General features: G+C 35.5%; 1 protein-coding gene across 1 annotated transcript; it reads right to left on the minus strand.

The window, feature by feature from the left end:
* Nucleotides 1-675: 675 nt before the first annotated feature.
* LOC130240541 (receptor-interacting serine/threonine-protein kinase 2-like) lies at nt 676-24609 on the minus strand. The gene is made up of 11 exons (XM_056472112.1): nt 24001-24609; nt 21161-21314; nt 20864-21019; nt 17637-17794; nt 16599-16648; nt 13709-13870; nt 12057-12142; nt 9572-9664; nt 9392-9485; nt 6454-6669; nt 676-3401 (listed from the first exon to the last, which is right to left on the minus strand). Exons 1-11 carry the CDS (start codon nt 24201-24203, stop codon nt 3019-3021), a joined length of 1755 nt encoding a protein of 584 aa, XP_056328087.1. The 5' UTR covers nt 24204-24609; the 3' UTR covers nt 676-3018.
* Nucleotides 24610-25298: the final 689 nt, after the last annotated feature.

Here is a 25298-nt window from a genome sequence, read left to right on the forward strand (position 1 = left end):
TTACTCAAATGGTTTGTAGCAATCAGTTTGAGTTGCCTTAACTCATTGGGTTTTTCTGTACTCAGTTGGTTCGAGTTCTCTTCATTTATTAGGTTTTACTGTGCTTAAATTGCTTGATTTACTCAAATGGTTTAAGTTCATAGTACTCATTAGGATTAGTTTTTGAACTTAAACTGTTTGTTGCAATCGGTTTCCTCAATCAGTTTGAGTTGCCTTAACTTATTGGGTTTTACAGTGTATATGTAAATATGACTTTTTTGACTACAGGAATATCTCCTCTCCTGCGTCAGGTCAGATGTGCTTTTATTATAAGCAGTACAATGTATTTCCATTAGAGTCAGCAACGTAACATGTAATCACACACAAAAAATATCATATGACAAATGCTGCATTTACACTGCATGGTTCAAGTGACCTGTTTTTTTTCTCCATGTGGCACAGATAGAATATGGCCCATGTTCGTGTAAGCAGAAAAAAAAAATCACATTGATTCTGATTTACTCAAATCAGATTCAGGCCTTGTTCATATGTGGAAATTTATCCGATATGAATTGGATCTGTGTCCTCGTGTTTGCAGTGTAAGCAGGTAGATCAGATTTTCCCCTGTCAGTACAAGTCGCGCGTCATTAAAAACTGTAGCAAATGACGTCAAGTCTGGCGCTTTCATTTCAGAGTCGCAAGCTTTAAATCTCATATACTAGGACAAAAAAGCTTTTATATTGTCTTATAGCACAGGTATTTAAGCATGTTAACGAGAGCGACAGAGAGAGTGCGCAACGTAATCCGCCATGTAAACAATATAGGCTAATCTAAAACTGTTGCATACATCATGTGCATAAATCACGCCATGAACATTACATTAAGATGCCTACTGGTTTAAAAAAAGCCTAGAGTAAAAGAAAATGGCCAAATGAGAACTTTTCCGTCATAAACTATAGTAAAGCAACTTGTCAAAAAGAATAACAAATTAAACCCTGCGAACAGATGAAATATAGGAATAGAGAAAAAGAGCGCTCTAATTTTCAGCTGTCAGTCAGCGCCTGCTCTTTTTTTTTCTGGTCATTGCGTGTAAATGCAAGCAATTGGACACAAGTCACGTTTAAAAGATGATGTAAGTGGGTCATCAAAAAAAATCACATACAGTCACTAAATCAGAATTGACCATCAAGATCTGTAGTGTAAATGCAGCCAAAAAAGTTAACAACACTTTATGTTACCTTAACTCATTTTAATCAGTTAATCAGGTTTCAACTACCTAAACTAACTAAAATATTTTATTTATGTGAAGTTAAACTTAATATTTATACTGTTTGACTGATGTTGAGATAACTAGAAAGGTTCATTCTATTTTACTAAAGAATTTTAGGCAGCAAGATAATTTTTTTTTTTTTACAGCACATTGTGTTTCCCGTAGTAAACGCACACTCATATGATGTGGGAAAACATAGGCATAAGTTGTTTTGGGCATTTCTGTCTATGGAGAATGAGATAGCTCTCTGATTTCTTCTAAAATATCTTCATTTGTGTTCTGAAGATGAATAAAGGTCTCAGGGGTTTGGAATGACATAATGACGAATGATTAGTAAAAAAAACAACAATCATTTTTGGGTTCATTAATCTTTTAGGACCAAACCATTACACAGCTGGTGTAATGTGGACTTCTTAAATGTAACAGAAAAAGTCATAAAGTATGCAATATACATGATCAAACTCAACTACGGTAGGGTAAAAAAAATTGTACGGGCATTAGTGTACAGATCATGTCTAATCTTACATGTATGAACACACTATACCAACAAACTTCAGCTCTGTGAAACAGTCAACCCTTACTAAGGTCTACACCAATGGTGTCAAACTCAATTCCTGGGGTCGCAGCTCTGCATAGTTCAGCTCCAACCACCTCCAACTCACACCTGCCTTAAGCTATGGTCACACTGGGCTTTGTGTGTGCGAAATTCTGTCGTACGGCGCAGCGAAAAGGGGCGGGATTAAACAAGATGATTAGACATTTAAAAAAGCGAGCGATTGCTCCATGTTTTAATTTTCTGTCCAGAGAGGTTGTGTTTTAATCCTCAATTGGTCTCACGCAGTCAAGTGATGCGATTTCGCAGGTCAGAGTTCACCAAGCTTGAACTTTGCACCGCAGCAACCTGCGAAACTTGACGCATGACCTTGCGTTTCCGGTCTGATGCATTCGCGTGGTTATGAATGGAAGTCTATGGGAAGAAAAATCCCAAGTGTGACCGCAGCTTTATAGTCCCTAGTAGTCTTGAACACCTTGATTAGGTGGATCAGCTGTGTTTGATTAGGGTTGAAGCAAAACTGTGCAGAGCTGCGGACCTCCAGGAATCAGGTTTGAGACTGATGCTCTACACCTTCAGAATGTCTGCCACATAGCAGACTAACCCTGACATAGCATTAAACACAACACAACCAGCAGATCCTGTTTTGAGTGCCACTGTGGAAATACAGCAGAAAAAACAAGTCATGATGGTTTATAAAAAGGAAGACCGAAAATGCTGATCCATACAAAACTTTAAGTCCGGAAGCGTGACTTTGCACTAATGTGGACATAAAGCACATTTTATTACGTTTTTTTTAGAACTTCAGCTCATTCATGTCTTCAGCTTTAATGAATTTGCTGCCGTGGAAAGTGCAAATGATAAAACAGGACTGATTGCTTATAAGCTTCACAACTCTCCATGTGGAAACATCCAGATTCTTGTAATGGCTAGAATAAAGGTTTAAACATGATGTGCTGAAACCACTCTACTGGCTTCACTTATGAATATAAGCATTACTCTTATGATTCAACAACCACTATAGTTGCTTAAAGTCATTATATCTTAGTGATTATCTGATTAAAGTTGGCCTTGTTCGATGCAACAACTGTTGATGGTTCACCCGCCGAGCAAAAGCACAAATGTAAAAGCGCATAAACCAAGGAGGACTCAACCAAACTGTAAGGAGGACTCACAGAGCTCCAGTTGGAGAGCAGTGATTGGAGACTGGGAACGCTTAGAAGTTTCTGGTGTTGTTGAAGGAGTTGGAGAGGAAGGGGGCGCTGGGGGCTGCGTATGGTGGAGGTGGAGAGCTGGTGGTGCCGAGGTCTGGGTAAGGCTGCAGGCCCATCTGTTTGTTGTCCTGGAGTTTGCGCACCACCACACGGCAGAACTCCTCGCTGTGCCGTTCGCAAGTGTCCAGGAGCTTCCGCACTTTGGCGGTACGTGTGGTTTGGTTTACGACCAACTCGTAGTCTTCACGCATCAGCAGCTCACGAGACAGTAAAGCGTCTAAACTCTGATTGAGACATGCCTCGGTCATCTGGCGCACAACTTCCTCCCTTCGGGCAGCGATCCAGCGGGCTGCTGGACCTTGATCGTCAAACGCTGTGACAAAATCTGTCAAGACATAGAAAGGCATTTTTACGTAATAGATAAATAAGTATGGCTACACAAAATAATTTACTATAATTAGTGTTGTCAAAAGTAGAGTTCAGTATATGGTTGGGCGATGTTGACCAATTTGGCATTATTTAATTCATAACGAACTAATTATTTGTAGCCTACAATTTCAACTACCTGACACGCATGGTCTTTGTTTTACCCATAACCAAATCATAAATAAATAAAAAGTTACACACAAATTACCACCCGTCAATCACTTTTTTTCACAGGACTCTGGCATGAATAGGCAGAGTGATCCGTGTTGTTATAATGGCGTCAACAAACTTGGTCGGAGGTTTGTGCTAAAATTACTAAGTACAATTGTGCAATCGAAAGAATGAAGCAATGTATTAACGATGCGAGACGTTACCAGATTCAAAAGACCGAAGAGTCACTCGCTGACTGCTGGAGCTCACACGCACGCATACACTGCAGCGCATGCCTCTGTGTGTGTGTGTGTGTGTGTGATCACGTGATGTGCGTTTTCAGCGGTTTAGCGTTTTCAGCGGTTTAGTGTTTTCAGAAAGGTCAAAGGTCAAACCCCAGTGTGGATGTGGATCGTTATCATTCTAAAACGCCATTTTACAACTAAGACGTATTAGTGTAAACGGGGCTTTGTGTCTTTTTGAGAGCAGGTTGCTGCTGCGACGGGGGCGGGGCTGAGGAACGCGATGACGGCTCAGCATCGTGATGTCTATTGGCCATTGGCAATGGACGATGGCATCGTCTATCGACCCAACCCTAGTTCAGTAGCAATCAGTATTAAAATTTTAAAAACGCCCATTTCACACTAATATTTTAGCGCTTTCTTAAACGGCACTGAATGGTCATCGTGTTCACGTGCTCAACAGAAATAACTGTGATTAGCTGTGAAGGTCATCGCTTCACCAGCCATCGCTCGCTAGGTTTCCATTTAAAGATGCAAATTAAATTTATGCACAAAACTGGAATATATCACATAAAAGATGTGCGAATAAAGCAGCGTTTCCATCCAACGAGTCAAAGAAAACTAAATCGTCACTTCCTGATTAACTGGTGCTTAATATCAGAAGTAAAAACGGAATTTACAGTGGTAGGACAAGCTGCGACAATCTTTTTCTTATTTAATTTGCACCTCCGACAACAAAGCTGACACGCAATGAATGCATGGTGGTGTTTGGAGGCCTGAGACGCGGAGCACAGATGCTGATTTGTCCATTTATACATATTTATAACAAAATCACATGACCTTTTTTTAATGCGCATACTGGAACTTGTTTGGTAAAAGTGTTTCCATCGTAGTTCATGCTCATTTTTTCTTATCGAATAAAAAGTTTATCCTACTCAGTGTAGCCCATACGTTTTTTTTGCACATTTTCAAAATTTATGCACATCTTGGTGTCTTCATCAACTGTTTTTTCATGTGCATGTCCAAAATGCGCATAAAACTAGGTGGACGGAAACATTGCTACCGCTGTTTACCGAGTGCAAATACAGATACAAGGACACTGGAGAGGTTTAAAGTTGCGTAGATCAGCTGATCTGTCTAGAACTCACATGCGAACGACATTGACAGATCTACACAGCTTTGAACTGCTAATACTTTTATAATTGTTCGTTTTATAATTGGTAATACTTTTTTTATTTATACAAGTACAGTATTACACACCATTAAGAGGAAGCACAGATACATGAATAACTGCTTTAAGAGAAAGCATATATATATTTATATATAAATTTTTATGCAATTTTTTACTTTTGTATATTAATAAAGTGTTTTCCATTTTATTAATATTGAAATTATTTTATTTTTCTACATTTGAGTGAGAAATATGATAACATATGAATTAATACATTTCTATATACTTCAAAATGTGTAAAAAAAAAAAAGAATTGGTTCTTATAAATATTTATACAACAGTTCTGTCTGGTTCTGATTGGCTAATAGCTGTGCGATATTCTGCAATATAAGCACTCGTACAGCCTCTTCACCCTTGTGTATTACTCCGCCTACATGAATCAAGACAAGCAGAGGAATAAACTCACTACAGAATTGACAAATATTGCAGCTGTTGGACAACATAATGTACTTTTGAGGCTATTTTTAGGCGAGGATGTCGTCATTTAAATTGCAACTATGCAGTTTATTTATAAGAATAGTGCCAATTTTCAAATATTTATCATTTCGGAGATTCAGCAGGTTGGCGGCCATCAGCAGAGCAAAGAAATTGGCAGTTGACGTTCCGCCACAAGATGGCGACATAGACAGCATAAGCCCTTAGGGTGACAAACTCAGCGTAAATGTCAAACTACAGCTGATCAAATTGTTATAGAACCGGTAAGCGACATTCTAAGTTAATCTCTATTTTTTGTATGTTGTAGTGCTGTATGTATGCCATAGCAATCTGCTAGTGTTTGCTTTGGCTTTTCAGGGTTAATTATTGTGATCTCCCAATTGCAACAGAGAAATACTGGGAGATATCTCTATAGACTGATGGCATTTCTTGCCGGTCAGCCTTCTAATCTTAAAATGTGAGCAAAATCACCTGTTTTGTCATCACTTTAGACATTACGCTAGAGAATCATTCAAATGCCAACTCTAAAGTGATGTTTGTGAACTAGCAACGGTTTTAGCTGTTCTGACGTCAGCTGCAGATGTGAATGAATGGCTGAAGTAGTTCCTCATATAAACATGTTAAGACTCTCCGTGATTGAATTTCTTTTTTATTTACACCATTATGCCATCTAACTGTTGTATAAACGCAATATTACTAGTAGCAGTGCAATATAGACCTCCCACCAGCGCCGATATACAGCCATAATCGCAATGCTACTATTGTGATATTGCTCATATATATCTTTATATATATATTTTTGTTATTATTATTAATAACTGATTGAATTTACAGAATTGACCATTATCAGGATATGAGATGACTTGTATCATGATATGAGATTTTTGTCATATCGCCCAGCCCAACACTAAATTAAGATTCAAGACATGTTTGGCCTTGTTCAGACTGTTTACCTTGTGGATGTGGATGCAGCGTGAGGGGTTGTATGGCAAGTGCCAGTTCACTTTCACTCTGAGGTGCATGAGCTTTGAATGGTATGTTGAGGTCTGACAAGACCTGCTCTGTCTGATATTCAGGACTCAGGTTGTTCCGAGAGCAGTTGTCCATAAGAGGCTTTGGAGGATCCAGTGGAATAGACATTAATGATGATGGCAGACCCGCATAAGGACCTGAAGACGAGGATGAGAAACAAACAATATTATACCAACCAGAATCTCTAAGGAGAAGATATAAATGAGATAGATTAGATGCCAAAAATTTTTACTCCTCTTTTAATTTGTCCTTACCACCAAGTTATTATTGTTCTCAGATACACTTTTGTTTTAACCCTGGGTAAAAGAATAGTAAAGAGCTTAAGGAAACCCCCAGAGTTAGCATCCACATTGCAGTGCCAGTGTGAAACAATGTGGTGGTGCAATTTTTTTTCTTTAGATTTTGGTTGGGTTCAGTTTTATAGTGCAAAAAAGTCAGTTCAGGAAAAAGTTGTTAGTAGAGCTGGCTAACTACAGGCATAGTTCAGCAAAAATGAAAATTCTGTCATCATTTACTCATTCATCACTTGTCCCAAACCTGTTTGAGTTTCTTTTTTCTACTTTCTTTCTTTCTATTTTAAAGAATGTTGAAAATCGGTAGCCATTTTTTTGTACTATGGTTGTCAATGGTCACCGGTTTCCAAAATTCTTCAAAATATCTTCTTTTGTGTTCAAAAGAAGAAAGAAATTCCTAAAAAAAATGTGAACCACTTGAGGGCGAGTAAATGGCGGAGAATTTTCACTTTAAGGTGAACTATCCCTTTAAATAATATGAGTAAAAGGAAGGCTATAGCAGTTATAAACAGCTCTCATGCGGAGGTTGTCTGGTTAATGATGTTGAAATCATTTTAACAACTTTAATGACATTAATAAGATAACACATGATTCATTAGTAATATGTGTGCAGAACATGCAGAGCAGAAGCAGCTAGTAGTCATTGTGCTTTCATGTACGTTACATTTCCAGTGAGCAACGGATTCTTGGCTGTAGTTCTCCATTTACAAATTACTTTAATTTCAAATACGAACATTGTTATTATGAAGATTTTCTCAGTTCTTAAGTTGTTTATGTACACAATATAGTAGCAGAATCTTGCATTGACATTTACACTAATTTGATATATACATATATAGAGTGGAATCAGAATTATTAGCCCCCCTTTGATTTTTTTTTTTAAATATTTCCCAAATGATGTTTAACAGGGCAAGAAAATGTTCACAGTAAGTCTGATAATATTTTTTCTTCTGGAGAAAGACTTATTTGTTTTATTATGGGTAGAATAAAAGCAGTTTTGAATTGTTTAAAAACCATTTTAAAGGTCAAAATTATTAGCCCCTTTTTAATCTATATTTTTGATAGTCTACAGAACAAACACTCGTTATACAATAACTTGCCTAATTACCCTAACCTGCCTAGTTAACCTAATTAACCTAGTTAAGCCTTTAAATGTCACTTTAAGCTGTACAGAAGTGTCTTGTAAAATATCTAGTCAAATATTATTTACTGTCATCATGACAAAGATAAAATAAATCAGTTATTAGAAATGAGTTATTAAAACTATTGTTTAGAAATGTGTTAAAAAACCTCTCCGTTAAACAGAAATTGGGGAAAAAAATAAACAAAGGGGCTAATAATTAACTATTAAATTAAACTAAACTAATTGAATTAAACTAACTGTATGTTGTAAAAGCAACTGTATAAACTTGAAACGCACTGGCGGACTAAACAGTGTGCAATGTGAACGCTCTAACCTGTTAACAGTTTACTGCAAACAAACCATGAGTGAGACTGTACAATACTAACATACATCAACGTACAATGGGGAAAATAAGTATTAAACACATTACCATTTTTCTCAGAAAACATAAAGCTAAAAGTGCTTTATGTTGATAACAACCAAAGAAATCCATATATGCAAAGAAAACTACACTAATTAGTTTACAAATTAAGTTATGTGTAATAAAATGAAATGACACAGGAAAAAGTATTGAACACATGAAGAAATGGAGGTGTAAAACAGCAGTCAAAGCCCAGACAGCAGCTGAAATCTCTTAGAGGTTATTCAGCAACCCTCTGCCTTTCGTCATTGAATATTAGGTGCTTCAGTCCAACCTCTACATTAGCAGGATGATGAAGATGAAACCAAGGTGGACATTTCAGCAAGACAATGATCTAAAACACAGCCAAGGAAACTCTCAAATGCTTTCAGAGAAAGAAAATCAAGCTGTAGAACGGCCCAGCCAATCACCTGAATTCAATCCAACACAAAATAAAACCACATTAGATAGACGAGACCCACAGAACTATCAAGATTTTTACACTCTGCTGAAGCACATGAGCAATGTATGCGACTTTATTCTCCATATGAGAGGTGTCTTTAAGCTGCCATCCCCCAAAAAGCCTTCTATATGAACTATTAAATACATTTCAGTAGTTCAGTACTTTCTCCTTGTGTCATTTCATTGTTATTACACAACATTAACTAATTTTTTTTTTTATGTTTGTATTGTTTGGGTTTTTACCAAAATCTGGTTCAACTCCATGTTAACGGCTCCTTTAGAAATATTATTGCCAGCAAAAAAACATGACATGTTCAATAGTTAATTTCCCAGCTGTATAAAAACACAGGACTTATAGCTAACCTTTTGTTCATCTTGTTAATGTAATTGTGAGCAGTGTGAAAAGTGAAAAATAAATATAACCTAGGACTTGGGATTAGAATAACTCAGGTTTAAAGTATATCCAGCTACTTCATTTTTAAAAATGCTTGCATTTCATTGAAGAAATTAATTCATAGAAGTGCGTTACAACGGTCGCAGAATTTGCATGATCTCTCCTTTTGGGAAGAACTAAGTCTTGCCTTGAGAGGGAGTTGATATGGTAAGGAAGCCCGGCTGGGATATTTCTGCTTCCTGGGAAGAGCAGGAGCCTGATCCAGATGTGGAACTGTTGTCCTGTCAGGTAAGAAGAAGCAGAAAATAAGACACTCGACAGAGCTCTGGTCAATTACGGTATCATCAACAACTGTGTAGTAACTCACTGGCCATGGGACATTTCGCTCTTTCACACACTTTTCCTCAATTTTCTTCCCGTTCGTTTGAGTCGATGAGCAGCAGCTTGACGGCCTCCTGTACTGAAGGATGGAAGCCAAGAGAATTTAATATATAGTCAATAGTTTTTGACCTCACAGTCATAAGATTAGGGATGCTCAAAATAACCGATTAACCGAAATGGTGCGTTTGTAACCGATTAATAGTATCAGTTATACGAATAAAAAATATTATTTTGTATAGTTTTAAAGTTTGGCTGTATAAGGGGCTGATCACCGAACGCGCTTTTTGCGTTGAGAAGGGCATTTTTTGATTGGTTTACTAACGCCTCACGTTATGCTGTTGCGCGCTGTGTGCTCGCGGTTAAAATAAAACTCAACCCTGAGCGGAAAAGCGATTTACGTCAGTCGCGTCTTTTTTATTCCTCAATCAAACGAAAGCAGAGCGGGGTTTCTGTTGAAGTGCCTGCAGTGTTTGTGTTGTCAGAACGACGGATAACTTTTAATGATGGAGGAGAGACTTGTGGTCGCAGTTTCAAGTTATCCAATGATGTATTGCTTTACAAATCATGAATATCACAATGTTATTATATATTACAATTATAACAACATTGACAGCAACATGACTCGCGCACAATATACCAGCTGATTAAGTCATTTCCTATAGTGACATAAAAAGAGCACCGTGGTTCTTTTTTCTTGTCAATATAAAAGGCAGTGCGGTGCACCTCGCATTTTTAGAATGGAAAAGCGTGATCGGCCCCTGATGTGCAACAAATATTTGTTAGCTTGCGGGATGGTAACACGTGCAATCACACGTGCCTACAGATGTATTTTAAGCAGCAAAATAATAGGAGGATATTTCTGGTCACAGTTTGACACAGACGAGTTGACACAAACCAGTGCTGATGCTGATCGCTTCTGTGCTGCCTGGAGCCGCGTCATAAACTTAATAAACAGGCTATTGATAATTTAGTGTACAATTAACAAACCAACCTTTTTTTACATTTGGAAAATTACAGTTATTATTAGTTTTTATATAATTTCAATTTTTAAAATAGCCTACATAATCTACAAATCAAGCAAATCCAACGATTTCCTTGAATTTTTCATAATAATAACTCCGCACCAAACTGAAGCTTTCATTTTATAGCTTATAAAAAATGTATGCAAATTTACGCAATATCATATCATCACCTTAGAATTATAAGGTTCTATCTGCGTTCTAAATGATTTTGAGATATTGAGCTTCAAAGATTTTGCATTCTATAAAGCAAACAACATGCGTGTAACAGTTCTCTTTCATGCATTAACATGACAGAGACCCTAAGGGTTCTCTAAATGTAAATTATCAAAGTTCACTTACATTTGCAAATTGGAGTAAAATAACCACAGTAAATGCAGATAGAACCTTCTAATTCTGAAGTCATTTTCCACTTGGAATTATAAGGTTCTATCTGGCAGATCATTCACTGAAGTATTGCTTATCAAGAAATACAATAAAAAAATATAAGTTGGTGTTGTAACAATATGTTGATGCTTGAAAAAGTTACATTTTTGCTTTCTGTAACATTTATTTCATGTTTTTGGATGAATATTTTTTCTTTTCAAATTAAGCATATAAGGCTGTGCTAAATATTTTTTTCCAGTGCAGCTTTTAATTGTATCTAATTAATATGTTAATATTTATATGATTTATGATTATTGAATTATATTTACTGAATGATATGCCCCATAAAAAAAAGTATTTGCCCTTCAAGGCTTAATATTAATTTTAAAGACTTTAAAAGAAACAGACGATGACCAAATGAGTTTAATAAACACTGAAAAGTGTTTCACTGACTATATGTAAACAAATAAATATTTTTCACATTTAATATATACATTTTAAAATATTCATTTCTTTTTCAACAATGTAAAATTTAACATTTTATCTCAATGTCGGCGACGCAGTGGCGCAGTGGGTAGCACGATCACCTCACAGCAAGAAGGTCGCTGGTTTGAGCCTTGGCTGGGTCAGTTGGCATTACTATGTGGAGTTTGCATGTTCTCCCCATGTTCGCATGGGTTTCGTCCGGGTGCTCCGGTTTCCCCCACAAGTCCAAAGACATGCGCTGCAGGTGAATTTGATAAGCTAAAATTATCCGTAGTGTATGTGTATGATTGAGTGTGTATGGGTGTTTCCCAGTGATGGGTTGCAGCTGGAAGGACATCCGCTGCGTAAAACATATGCTGGATAAGTTGGCGGTTCATTCCGCTGTGGCAACTCCAGATTAATAAAGGGACTAGGTCAAAAAGAAAATGAATGATTGAATCTCAATGTCAAGAAAATACTTCTAAATCACATTTACACACTTCTCAATTTTGTGTGGTGCGGCATTATTTAGTCGACTCTCATTTTGTGTAAAACTGTGCAGAGCTGCGGCCCTCCAGGAATCAAGTTTCACACCCATGCTCTAAACCTTTAAAAACATACCTTTATTCGTTTGACCTCCAACACTGCTTCCAAGACATCAATCTCATCAAATCTCCTCAACATGGGCTCCAGTTCAATAAGACAATCTGTAAGATGCAGACAAAGATGCTAATAGTAATTTATTATTACACTTTTATTTTAGCCAAAATAAAACAAGTAAAGGCCCGTGCACACCGGGACGCTTTTTGCTTGAGTTTTCTGACGACGTTTAACGCCTCGTGACTAAATAAAGGGCGCCAATGTGATTGTGCACACCAACGCACAAAATGCCAGGAATAAAAGAGTAAGTTTTTTTTTTATTTGACGTGTCGACCAAAACCTTCTCTACCAATTAGATCGGCACTTTTGTTCACGTGCACGGAGCTGCTGAAGTTACCATAAACAGCACTTGGAGGCGCTCAAGTGCAAAATTGTCAATGCGAGCGCACATTGAAGAAGATGCCCAGAGGCGATACGAATGTGGAGCTGCTTATTGCACTGGCGAACAATAATAATTTCTTAATCGCTTGAGCTGGAGCTGCTACTTGAACCATCCATGCGTGCTCGAATCGCTAGTAACTTTAACAGCTAGTAACTCTGTCTTCTTCTGTGTTAGAAGCTTAAAGTTGTGTAGCGCCATCTAACGTCAAGGAGTGATTTTGCATAGTCTTCTGCTCGACGGCAGTAAAAAATAAATAAATTAATAAATAAAATAAAATAAATAAATAAATGAATTTTTTTTAAATAAATAAATAAATAAATAAATAAATAAATAAATAATCGCTTGGATTTGAATCCGGAAGAACGTCTCGTAAAAACGCTGATGATAAACACAAATGAATAGCATCCCGGTGTGTACGAGCCTTTAGACTTTCTCTGGAATAAAAAACATTATAGGAAATACTGGGAAAATTCCTTGCTCTGTTAAACATAATTTGGGAAATATTTAAAAGCTAATAGATTTGACTTCAACTGTAGGTTTGGCATTAAACCTGATATAGCTATCGCTAAAGGAACCAACTCTCATATCGACAAATCCTTGATTAAATTTAAACTTTGGACAAATCCTATTGGGATTCTGTCCAGGAAACCAGGCCAATGCCAACTTCTGGGTTGGACAATACAAATCATCACTGCAGCATACTATTGTAAACCACATCAGAGCACACAATAAACGCAGGTCCAAGGTCCAACTATATCCCAAACCATAATTTCAAGATGAATCTAGTGCATTTTGAGAAGAAAAACACTTTTCAAATCAATATATACTGAACTCAATGGAACTAAAAGCTGCCTGCCAGTTACTAGGAAGTAAAACGTCTCATGTCAGAAAAAGGAAAGATCAATATTTAAATATTTCCCCACATTTGATTTAATTTTATGGTTATATTAAACCCATATTTGGAGAAAAGTTTGTTTGGATAAATGACGCTCAGATGACCCCGCTGTTCCCTCTCTCCGTGCACTGTCATTTCCTCATTCCTCTGAAGGTTTCTCTTTTGCAATCCCAGATCAAACTGAACAATAATGACTCCGCAGATCTTACTTGATTATGATGCTGACAAAATTGTGGTTGCACATTTGAAATATTTACCAAACCACCACAGTAACAGAATGAAGTGCTTCACAGTGACTTGAAAACTGAGGAAGGGTCAAAGACTGAGCACACTTACGGAGAAAAGAAGGCCGTTCATCTGGGTTGGCGGTCCAGCCGCAGGTCATAAGGTTAATGAGTGTCTCTCGACTGGGAATGTCTACCGGCAGACTGTCCAGGCCTGTGTCAGGTCGAGTGCCTCGGAGAACGCTGAACATGATCTGCATGGGATTGGTGGCCTCTATACAGACAGAAAACAAGAAGAGGACAGTGTCAGAGGATGGATGAATGAGGACAGATGCAGTTTATGAAGTGAAGAGGTAGTGACTAAGGAAATTTGTCATGATTTTTTAAAAGATGACACAGTGAAACGTGCTTGATATTGTGTCCAGCTATTCAATGAATCAGACCTCACTGGTTGTCGTTGCTATTTTAGTATCAAGAAGTCTGTGTTAACACTTTGAGGGTTAGTGCTGAAATCTGATTCCCCCCCCCCATAAATTCTTTGCAGAGGTGTTGTTTTAAAATGCCAACACACTGTAAAAACGCAGGGTTCCACACAATTTATTCAAAGTTGTCTCAACACAAATCCATTAAAGGGCACCTATTTTAACCCTTATTTCAAGATTTAAGATAAGTATTTTGTGTCTCCAGCAGAGATGTATAAAGTATTAGAGACCCAGACTTAAGTAAAAGTACAAGTGCTCTATTAAAAAAGTGACTTGAGTAGAATTTGAAGAGCTTTTTAAGCACCATACTTAAGTGGAAGTACTAAAGTATTCAACATTTTTTGTATTCAAGTTCTGCAAGTAGTTTATTCTAAAATTTACTACTGAAATACTGAAAGTAAAAGTATTGTGTAATGTAGCTATTTTAAAAAAGCAGTCAAAAGACATCATATCACATTGTTTTTTTATTCTTAATATCTTTTTTGGGGCCCTCCTAATAATTCTGGAGGGCTAATAATTCTGACTTCAACTGTGTGTGTGTGTGTCTATATATATATATATATATATATATATATATATATATATATATATATATGGCTATCAGTAATGAGTCTTACACCGAGTTTTACACCGTCTGACTGACATGTACATTCTCAGAGGCACAGTTTCTTGGAAAACTTCATGAAGCGTTATCGTTTTAAAATACAGACCGTAGAAACCCATTTGTAGATACATACTGGAATTATTTTCTTAATTAAAGACAGCAGCAGTGTTTTGTGTCCCAGCTGTTTGCTCCTGCTCGAATTGATAACAGTGTTTATGGTACATCCACAATAAACCCAATAGCTACATTTAGAACTCAACATTAGACTACTTAGGCACACACGCTGGCCTTGAAATGTGCATTATTATACGATGTCTGCCATAATCTCAACTGAAACATGAAGAGAGGGTCAGACATAGTGTAGCCCCTCCCCTTTTTAAAAAGCAGCCAATAGTGTTTTAGACTTTCTCTGGAATAAAAAACATTATAGGAAATACTGGGAAAAATTCCTTGCTCTGTTAAACACCATTTGGGAAATATTTAAAAGCTAATAGATTTGACTTCAACTGTAGGTTTGGCATTAAACCTGATATAGCGATCGCTAAAGGAACCAACTCTCATATCGACAAATCCTTGATTAACTTTAAACTATATATATATATATATATATATATATATATATATATATATATATATATACATAAAATCAAATTAAGAACAAAATCAAAACAAATCAAATCAAATACAAAACAATAATGAAACAAAAATCAAAAACAAATGAAAAACAAAACAACAAATCAAAAACAAAACTAAACTAAATAAAATTAAAAACTAAACTAAAAAAACTAAAACTAAATCAAATACAAATAAAAAAATCAAAAACAAATGAAAAACAAAACAATAATGAAAAACAAAAATCAAAAACAAAACAAATGAAAAAACAAAAACAAATGAAAAACAAAAACAAATGAAAAAAACAAAAACAAGTGAAAAACAAAAACAAATGAAAAACAAAAACAAAATGAAAAACAAAACAAAAATCAAAAACAAAACAATTGAAAAAAACAAAAACAAAAACAAATGAAAAACAAAACAAAAATCAAAAACAAAACAAATGGAAAAAGCAACAAAAAAAAAGAAAAACAAAACAAATGAAAAATAAAAAAACAAAAAAATAATAAATATAAAGCAAAACAAAACTAAACTAAATAAAGAAAAAAACAAAAACAAAAGTAAACTAAACTAAAAAGCTATGAAAACTAAAACTTAAAACCGGAAAGGTAGCACTGTGCAGTAGTTTGGAAATAAACTCCTATTATTAGAAAATTAAAATTCATATTACTGCTGGCCACTTATTAGTACTATATGCAATATTCAATGTTTTTTCTTAATGACTATAATTATTAATAAGCATCAAATGAAAAGTTGACTAGGGGAAGACATAGTTAACAGTTAGCTAATGGTGGGAAATAGCCTCTAAACTTTTTTTATAGTCTCTAAACATATTTTGAGATATTTTTTATCCTTTTGGCATCTTTGACAAATTATATGTTTGATTACATTTGTCCCTTTACATTTTGTAACATAGACCCAAATACCTTTTTCATTTGACCCTTTTTCAATAACCTTCATCATTATATTCCTTTAATAATATATCCTAAAATTTCATGGGACCTTTAAAGCACAGATATAACTCAAAATATAATAGTTTATACCTTAACCCTTATCATTTAAATGAATAATAAACACATTTTAAAATCATGTTCTAATCTCATTAAGCATTATCATATGACTGTTAATCATGAGGCTAATTAAAAACCATTAAAAACCATTACTAGCTCACGTTCATCGGAAAACTGTCATCAAAAGAATAATTTGCTCACTATTTGTGATGTTAACACAGATTTGGGAAGCCCAGAGAGAATGTAATATAAGACTGACTGAATTTCACTGGTGTACTCTTCCGCATACCGTACCTTCAAATGGTATTCGTCTTGAAAGCACTTCCCACATGATGATGGCGTAACTGAAAGAGGAAGCACAGAACAAATGCGTGAATGGTTTCACTGTTGCCCTGCAGTCTCTACATCCACATCTGGCATTCCCCCTTTGTAGATAAAACCCCTTTCCTATTGGTCCAGTTATTTCAACATGCCCCGCTGACTAAGATCACCAAACCTCAGACCTGGCAATGATGACATTTAGCTAAAAATTCACTTCCCTTTTTTTTTGGCCAGGCCAGTCGATGAATAAAACAAAGGCCTTGTTCAGTAGTAGTTTTAGTGAGATATGAGTAAAATTCCCACCACAGGGACTAGGACTGCACGATACTGGAAATTTTTATTTATCTATATATCTATATATTCCCCATTCTGATGCTCGGTTTAAACTGCAGATTGTCTAGACCATGTCTACATGCCTAAATTCATTGAGTTGCTGCCATGTTATTGGCTGATGAGAAATTTGCATTAACCAGCAGTTGGACAGGTGTATGTACAACATGCACAACATTGATGTGACTATTGTGTATTGCCATGTTGTGATTTCGATGCTGAAACGAGCTATAGTGCAGCCATAATTCACTGCCCCTTATCTTACTGCCATGGTACACAACAAAAAAAATGAAAGAAGAAAATGTACTCATTATTTACTCGCCCTCGAGCGGTTTTAAACCTAAATGAGTTTTTTTACCCCGTTAAACACTTAAAGTAAGACATTTTGGACTAAAATTAAAACCTGTAAACATTGACTTCCATAGTGGGAAAACAAACATGGAAATAAATGGTTTTACTGTAGATTTTCAGCGTTTTTCTAAATATCTTCTTTTGCGTTTAACAGAAGAATAACAAGTTAATGATGACAGAATTTTCATTTTGGGTGAAACATCCCTTTAAGGGGATGTCCCAAAAATTTGGGAACTAAAAGGGCAGTAGTTAAAAAGCCTACAGCAGAAATTTAAGAAGGAAGTTATCCTGTCCAAACTGGAAGCTTTATACAAATGTGCAAATGCTGACCTGTACATGTCATATTTGACATCGGCTCTGCGGGTTTTGGAGGGTTCGTACTCCTCAGGTGGCATATAGATGACCGTGCCTCCCATTTCAGCAGGTTTGGAGCCGGAGCCTTTGGTGATAGAGAGCTGACGCCATTTTGACAAGCCAAAATCTGCAATCTGTTCACAAACACAGACCAGATAAACTTTAGATAAGAAAGCTACAACAAAGTATGCAAATCTTAAAAATTAAATATACGTTTAAAATGTATGCCGTTTAATGGTAGAGTTTTATTAAGAAGTGTGAGGTTTTTATTTGCAGATGTAAAACTGATTTTAAAAACAACGGTCTCTCTTTAACATTGTTTTGTTACTTTAAAAAGCTGCATTGGCTTTTCTTTTCGAAATTACAATTACAGTGAAAGGAGATCTGACTGTTAAAAGGCTGGAAATCTGGAAGATTTTTGGAAAATAAGAACTAATGTTGGGTAAAGATACTTTTAAAAGTAATATACTACAATTTTGTGTTAGTCTGGCCTTGCTTGCTAATAATGTTTGTAATAATATATTTAAAACAAACGTGACAGGCTCAGGATGAGGGAAATATAAACTGATTTTTATTATAAACATAATAAATAAAAGAAACTAATAGAAACATAAATCTCAAAAAGAATAATATAAGAAATATAAACTGGATTACATAAAGTATTTATGGATTATATAAAGAATGGGATGCATGAAAACAAAACACACCAGTGAATATCTCAGTTGGCATTTCAGTTTTTCTTCATTTTGAGAGTACTGAAGGATACTGACTTGGTGTTTGTGCATGTGGGTGAGTAAAAACATGTTTACATTTAAGCTAGAACTTCACTAAGTATCATGCATGCTTATGCATTAAACACAACAAATTCACTATTTCTCTTAACACAGGGACAGGAGAATAAATGGCAGTTAATAAAATGGCAAAACAAACAATAACTGGCATTACTTTTTATATTGTAATTGAACATAAAAATAATAACTTACTCAAAGTCACCTCCAATTACGTCCCAATTAAGAAAATCTTACAGGTTTGATATATCACACGTGAGTGAGTAAATTATGACAGCTTTCTTATTTTATGATGATTTATCTCTTTAAATGGATAGTTCACCCAAAAATGGAAACTTCCTCACCAGTGTTGTAATAGATTACAAATTACTGATTACTACTGGAAAATTGTAATTGATTACATTACCAATTGCATAATGTAAAAAGTAATCAGATTACTAATTACTTTACTTTGAAGTTACTTTTAAAACCTTTAAAATAAACCTACAAAAATACAAAATAAACTGCAGGTCATTCAATAATTTAATATTCACTGAAAAATATTACAATGGGTTGATCACAGTAGCTTGACATATTCAAAAGAGCTATGAGATAGTTCGCCCAAAACTTAAAATTCTCTCATCATTCACTTGTTCCAAACCCTTTAACACAAAAAAAGGACATGAAGAAAACTGGATACCTGTAACCATTGACATCCATGTATGAAAAAGCACTGCAGTGTTTGGGTGTTCCGTGTTTGTCTGAGGTAATTAGTCTACTGAAAGTGTATATTCCTTACAAAGTATGAAACTGTTCAGTCAGTTCTTGTCACGTTACATGCGTTTTTCAACTGGTGCGCCTGGGAAATGCGTGCGCAATATGTGTGCAAAAGATGCAATATGTGATTGGCCCCATAAGCAGCTACGCTTCTCTTTAATTTCACAAGATACCTTCACTCCTTATCCTGCACAAAAATCTAAAGACAATACTCATTTAATACCTTCTAAGACAATATTCGTCACCATGGAGGACACCGGTGCCCAAAAACACAGCTGCCCAACTCAGCCTAAACAGGGTAAATTGGGCCGCTGAGTTTTGGGGTGCCGGCGTCCTCCTTGGTGTCGAGTATTGTCTTAGAAGGCTTTCTGTTCAAATGCTTAAACAATTTGCTGGTCTAATTAAATGCAGTCAAAAGTTCTTTAGAGACTGGACATAGACTGAATTTCACAATATTTTAGTTTTTACGCTCAATGAAATCAAATGTCTGTATTTCCACTTGAAGAAGCAACCACTCTCGTCAGCAGCCATTTCAGCTCGCGTTCTCCAGCAATGCAAAAGATCATGCTCATTAACTGACATTGCAGCAGAAAGAGTGATTTAAAAGAAGCATTTGTTTTATCTAAATATTATATTTGTAACGCAAGTAACGTAATTACATTGACTTTAGTAACTGTAATCAAATTACACAAGTGTAAAATGTAATTCGTTACATTACTGTGTTCCTCAAAAATGTAATTAGATTACAGTAACGCATTACTGTGGAACGCGTTACATCCAACTCTTTTCCTCGCACCATTTCCTCAGTGGTTCTAAACTATGAATTTCTTTCTTCTCTTGAACACAAAAGCAGCCACTAACTGACATCCATTGTAGCAACAATGGAAATCAATGGCTGTTGTTTATTTTTATTTATTTATGGTTACACCTTATTTTGATGATCCGTTTGTTGAATTTAAGTTACATTGCATCTACATGCCAACTTATTCTCATTAGATTATAAGTAGACTGTTAGGGTTAATGTAAGTTGACATGTACTTTCAAAGTTTCCTATAGTCAGTTAAATGTCTGTTGAAGGAGCAGTATCAACAGATATTAAGCAGACAGTCTACTAATAATCAAATGGACCATCAAAATAACGTGTTACCATATTTATTTTCAAAATTCATCAGTATATCGTCCTTTGTGTTTGATGTTCGGAACAAGTAGAGGATGAGTGTTGACAATTTACCTTTTTGGGTGAGCTTTTCCTTTAAAATAGTATCTTTAATAATATATTTTAGAGACACAAGTATGGCATTTTCAAGAAACACATGATTAAAAAGGGGTAACTCGACTTATTATGTGTTAAGTGACTTATTTCAGAAATAAAAATGTTTACTTATGTTTAAAAGGGACCAGTAAGATTCAAACTTGGAAAAGAAACAGGAAAATTTCTGATAAGGACAGCAATGAAAGAGAAGGGCAGACTTTTAATATAGCAGCACTGATAACATTCAGACAAATATGGATTTCAGCACATGACAACAACATCCCACATTCCATAAAGGGCTGCACGATACGGGAAATATATGCCATATTGTTCAGTATTGCAATAACTATTTTTCTAATGATATAACATTTCCCTTGGGAAAACGACTTCAATCCAAACGCACAAACCTTAACATGGTATTCCCCATCCATCAGGATGTTCTGAGTTTTGAGATCATGGTGTAAAAGTGGCGGAGTCATATTGTGAAGGAAATTGACTCCTAGAGCAATCTCATAAAGTATACGAAGTCTCAAAGGCCAGGCCACCACTGGGTATATATCCTTCTGTAATGTCAAAAGAAAAAAAAAAGATGTCACAAAATGAGAAAGTGAAACTGTGCATTACTCAAAACACATTGTTTACTATGCTAATACTTCAAGACTTAACAGAAAGCATGCCATGCGATAGGATGGCTTTTGTTATACCTCATGTAGGAGCTCATCTAGCGATCCGTTGGTCATGTACTCGGTTATGATGCAGAAGAACTCGGGTTCATTACACACCCCAAAGATCTGGATGATGTGGTTAAATCGAGCTTTGTGAAGCACCTCAGCTTCCTTCAGTAAACAATTCCTTTCCCTTTAAAAAAGAAAGAAAAAAGGAAAAGGTTTTAAATTTAGACAAGAGATGTTGGGGTTGCTTAACAGGTTCACATGTATTTTGATTTGGACTTCCATTAAAGTCAAGTCAAGTCGAGCTTTATCGTCATTCTGCTACATGTGTGGATATACAGAGGAATGAAATGTGTCTTGCAGAATAATGGTGCAACATAAATTAATCATAAATACAAACACAACGCTGGACATAAGAGCTATTTTAAAAAAACCTATGCATAACTTACTTACATAACATACTATAAGATACTTAACTATACACATAAGACAGGCTAAACAAGTAATTTGACATGAGACTAAACAATGTTGTGCAGGATATTGTGCAATAGAGGTATTAAAGGTGAATATTGTGCAAAAGAGTTATTTAATTCTTCCATGAACTTGGAAATCTTCAATGAAAAATAAAAGGTTACAAAAAAAACGAACTAATGTTTTTAAATACTACAAGCATCTTAAAAGAATAGTATACCTAAAAATGAAAATCTCCTCACTATTTACACACCCTCTACCTGGTTATATTCCATTATGAGTTGCTTTCTTCTGTTGAACACTAAAGACAATATTTTGTAGAAAGCTAAAAACTTGTAACCATCGACTTCCATAGTAGGAAAAACAAATACTATGGAAGTCAATGATTACCGGTTTAGAACACAATTCAAAATATATGCTTTTGTGTTCAACAGAACAACTATCCATTTAATGTTACAGCATAAAGTCATACACCCTGATGTTCATTTACGCGTTTATTAACACATTTGTGTCATTATATTTTGTCATTCCAAACCAACAAGAAACTCAAAATACGAGGAAAAATAAGGAGTATATAGTATATGATACTCTTAATACCTTTGATACTATAACTTTATATGGTTAAAAAAAAAAAAAACATTCTCCACTGATTCACCCAAAACAGCTCCAAAAGTTAAACTCACATGAATTCTTTATAAAGTTTTTGACGCATCAGTGTTTGGGCTGATATAAGATTCTGACCGTATGATAACCTTGGTTAAAAACTTCACGGTATCATGCTATTGTGATTACTGCTCTAAAATATGCTCTTTTTAAATGTCTCGGTAAAAAAACAACACATTTTCCCCTTTTGAACACAAAATATTTTATTTTAAAAACATTTATAATATTTTGAAACAGTAAACATGACAGGCTAAATAATTCTAATGAATTATTGACAATTTAAAATGGTGTCTTCGCATTTCTTTTCTGCTGGAGGTACCGTTGTCCTAAAAAACGTAGTTTAAAAAAATCGTACACATACCTTAGGAACGGTATAGGAAAAAAAAAAATTGACAATTTTAAAACCTTAACTTTTCCAAACCTTGGAATATAACTCGCAATTCTGAATTTATAACTCAGAATTCTGACTTAACAACCAGCAGTTCTGACTTTATAACTCAGAATTCTGACTTAATAACTAGCAATTCTGATTTAATGACTTGGAATTCTGACTTAATAACTAGCAATTCTGAGTTTATAACTCGGAATTCTGACTTTATAACTCGGAATTCTGACTTTATAACTCAGAATTCTGACTTTATAACTCAGAATTCTGACTTAATAACTAGCAATTCTGATTTAATGACTTGGAATTCTGACTTAATAACTAGCAATTCTGAGTTTATAACTCGGAATTCTGACTTTATAACTCAGAATTCTGACTTTATAACTCAGAATTCTGACTTAATAACTAGCAATTCTGACTTTATAACTCAGAATTCTGAGTGAATAACTCAGAATTCTGAGTGAATAACTTAAAATTCTGACTTAACTAGCAATTGTGACTTAATAACCAGCTATTCTGACTTAATTACCAGCAATTGTGACTTACAGCAATTCTGACTTTTTAACTCAGAATTCTGACTTAATAACTAGCAATTCTGATTTAATAACTTGGAATTCTGACTTTTGTTGAATGTTTGTATATTATTTAGAATTGTCAAATAAAATCAATCAATGAATCAATCAAACAATCAACTTGAAATTCTGACTTTATAACTCAGAATTCTGACTTAATAACTAGCAATTCTGATTTAATAACTTGGAATTCTGACTTAATAACTAGCAATTCTGACTTAATAACCAGCCATTCTGACTTTATAACTCAGAATTATGTCTTCATAGTTATATATATATATATATATATATATATATATATATATATATATATATATATATATATATATATATACATACATATTATTATTTTTCTTTTTTCCATACTGTAGTACTACATTCCACAAAAGTACATTTATTTGAGCTGTAACTCATAGTAGCCATAGCTAATAGTACTCTTTATAAGGGCCACAAGGCCAAAAATATATTCAAAGCTGAACAAAATGTACAGTTCCCATCTGCAGAACCAGTAAACCATGCTGTCTGACCGCATACTTAACGTATGTTCGCAAGTGCAGTATAATAGTTAACGTAAGTAACCTGATTTGCATGCACAGTATGCTTTCTTAAACACCTGCAACTACATCCCTCCCTAGATAAGCCTGAAACCATTACACGAATACAGAAAAAGCCCAATAAGCGTCCTCCCAAATTTAGACAGTGTTCAAATGGCTAAAGTTGGCTTTAAATTCGCTCATTCACACTTTTGCCTCAATGATCAGAAGTGGACCGAGTGAACTCACCTCTCACCAACCGGTGAATCCAGTTTCAAGCACTTAATCGCCACTGTGGTGCGCCAGTCACTGTGCTGCGCCCTGAACACCGTCCCGAAGCCTCCTTTACTGATGTAGTGCAGGTCCGTTAGTTTCCGATACGGGATCACCGGTAATGTGCTGGTGAGACTGCAGATGTTGACGCAGCCGGTGTGCTCCATGTTTCTGGACATTATGAGAAGACACGGGCCCTCTTTTGCTTCACTAAAAAGGGGAACTGAAAGCGCACTGTTACGCAGAGAGAGAGAGAAAGAGAAATCACGCTTGGATTTACATGTTGTGAATGCGGTCAAGTCTACGTACTAGTCTAGATCCCCCAGAGAAGAAGGGTACATGTCCACTGACACCTTGGAAAAAGTGTCAGTGAATAACAGATGGAAAAGAAATGAGTGCTACAGCTCGGGTTTGGAGAAACGCCCCCAGTCCGAACAACGCATTTTACACCACGCCAGAACACACAAACTGAAGATTAACAAGAGTATAGTCACGGTTTGAGGTTTATCGATGATAAAGAGTGCTTGTGGTAGTAGCCAAACGCCCCTCAGGTGTATGTGTTTGAATGAGTTGGCCGTATTAAACCGCAATTTTAAGATTTTTTTGGAACCTCCCGTCTAGCCCCGCCCTTGACCTGACGGATGTTTGAACGACAGTTAAACTATCCAATCACAGAGGTGTTATAAATCACTGATAGCCAATCCTGTAGCAGAGGGCGGAACTTCTCGGAATACATGTAAGGGGGTGGAAAACAACGCCAATCACAGGATTGCATGACTTCAGCTTCCGGGTGTCGGAATCTTTTTTGAAACACGTTTAACATTTGTTTGCAGTAGTAACACAATATATATATCTAATAGTAGGCTAAGTACCGCAACATTTATGTTTTTACAATTTTTAACGTTTAGGTAAATGTAAATTTCCTCACACCTTTTTTAATTTACAATATAAAAATCTTTGTTTAATAGGCTAAATAATTCTTTAGAGCTTAGAGTCCGCGTAACAAATAAAACCTGTCAAAGAAGACGCTTGTCTGACTTGTGTTTTGAGTTTGACCCATGAATGGGTGATCCCATTGTTATGTAACAAAGGAAATTCCCGTCATAGGACTTTTTCCTTCTAATTTTTTTTATAACAAACAAAATAAGAGAAGTTACCTTTAGACTGATTCATAGAGGCTGTCCGGACAAGTGTAATCTTATAAAGCTTAAGAAGCATACAGGGTTCATACAGATTTTTACTACAAAATTCCATGACTTTTCCAGGACTTTCAA

Source organism: Danio aesculapii, chromosome 2 (genome assembly GCF_903798145.1).
Source record: "Danio aesculapii chromosome 2, fDanAes4.1, whole genome shotgun sequence".
Taxonomy (NCBI): Eukaryota; Metazoa; Chordata; class Actinopteri; order Cypriniformes; family Danionidae; genus Danio; species Danio aesculapii.

What these genes read in the sequence shown, in the direction of transcription:
- LOC130240541 (XM_056472112.1), bottom strand. Translation starts at nt 24,203, where the DNA reads ATGTCCAGAAACATGGAGCACACCGGCTGCGTCAACATCTGCAGTCTC. An exon ending in CATATCAACTCCCTCTCAAG is followed by an intron (nt 6,670 to 9,391) that starts GCAAGACTTAGT and finishes CCTCGTCTTCAG; the next exon opens with GTCCTTATGCGGGTCTGCCA. An exon ending in GCTGCATCCACATCCACAAG is followed by an intron (nt 3,402 to 6,453) that starts GTAAACAGTCTG and finishes ATGTCTTGACAG; the next exon opens with ATTTTGTCACAGCGTTTGAC.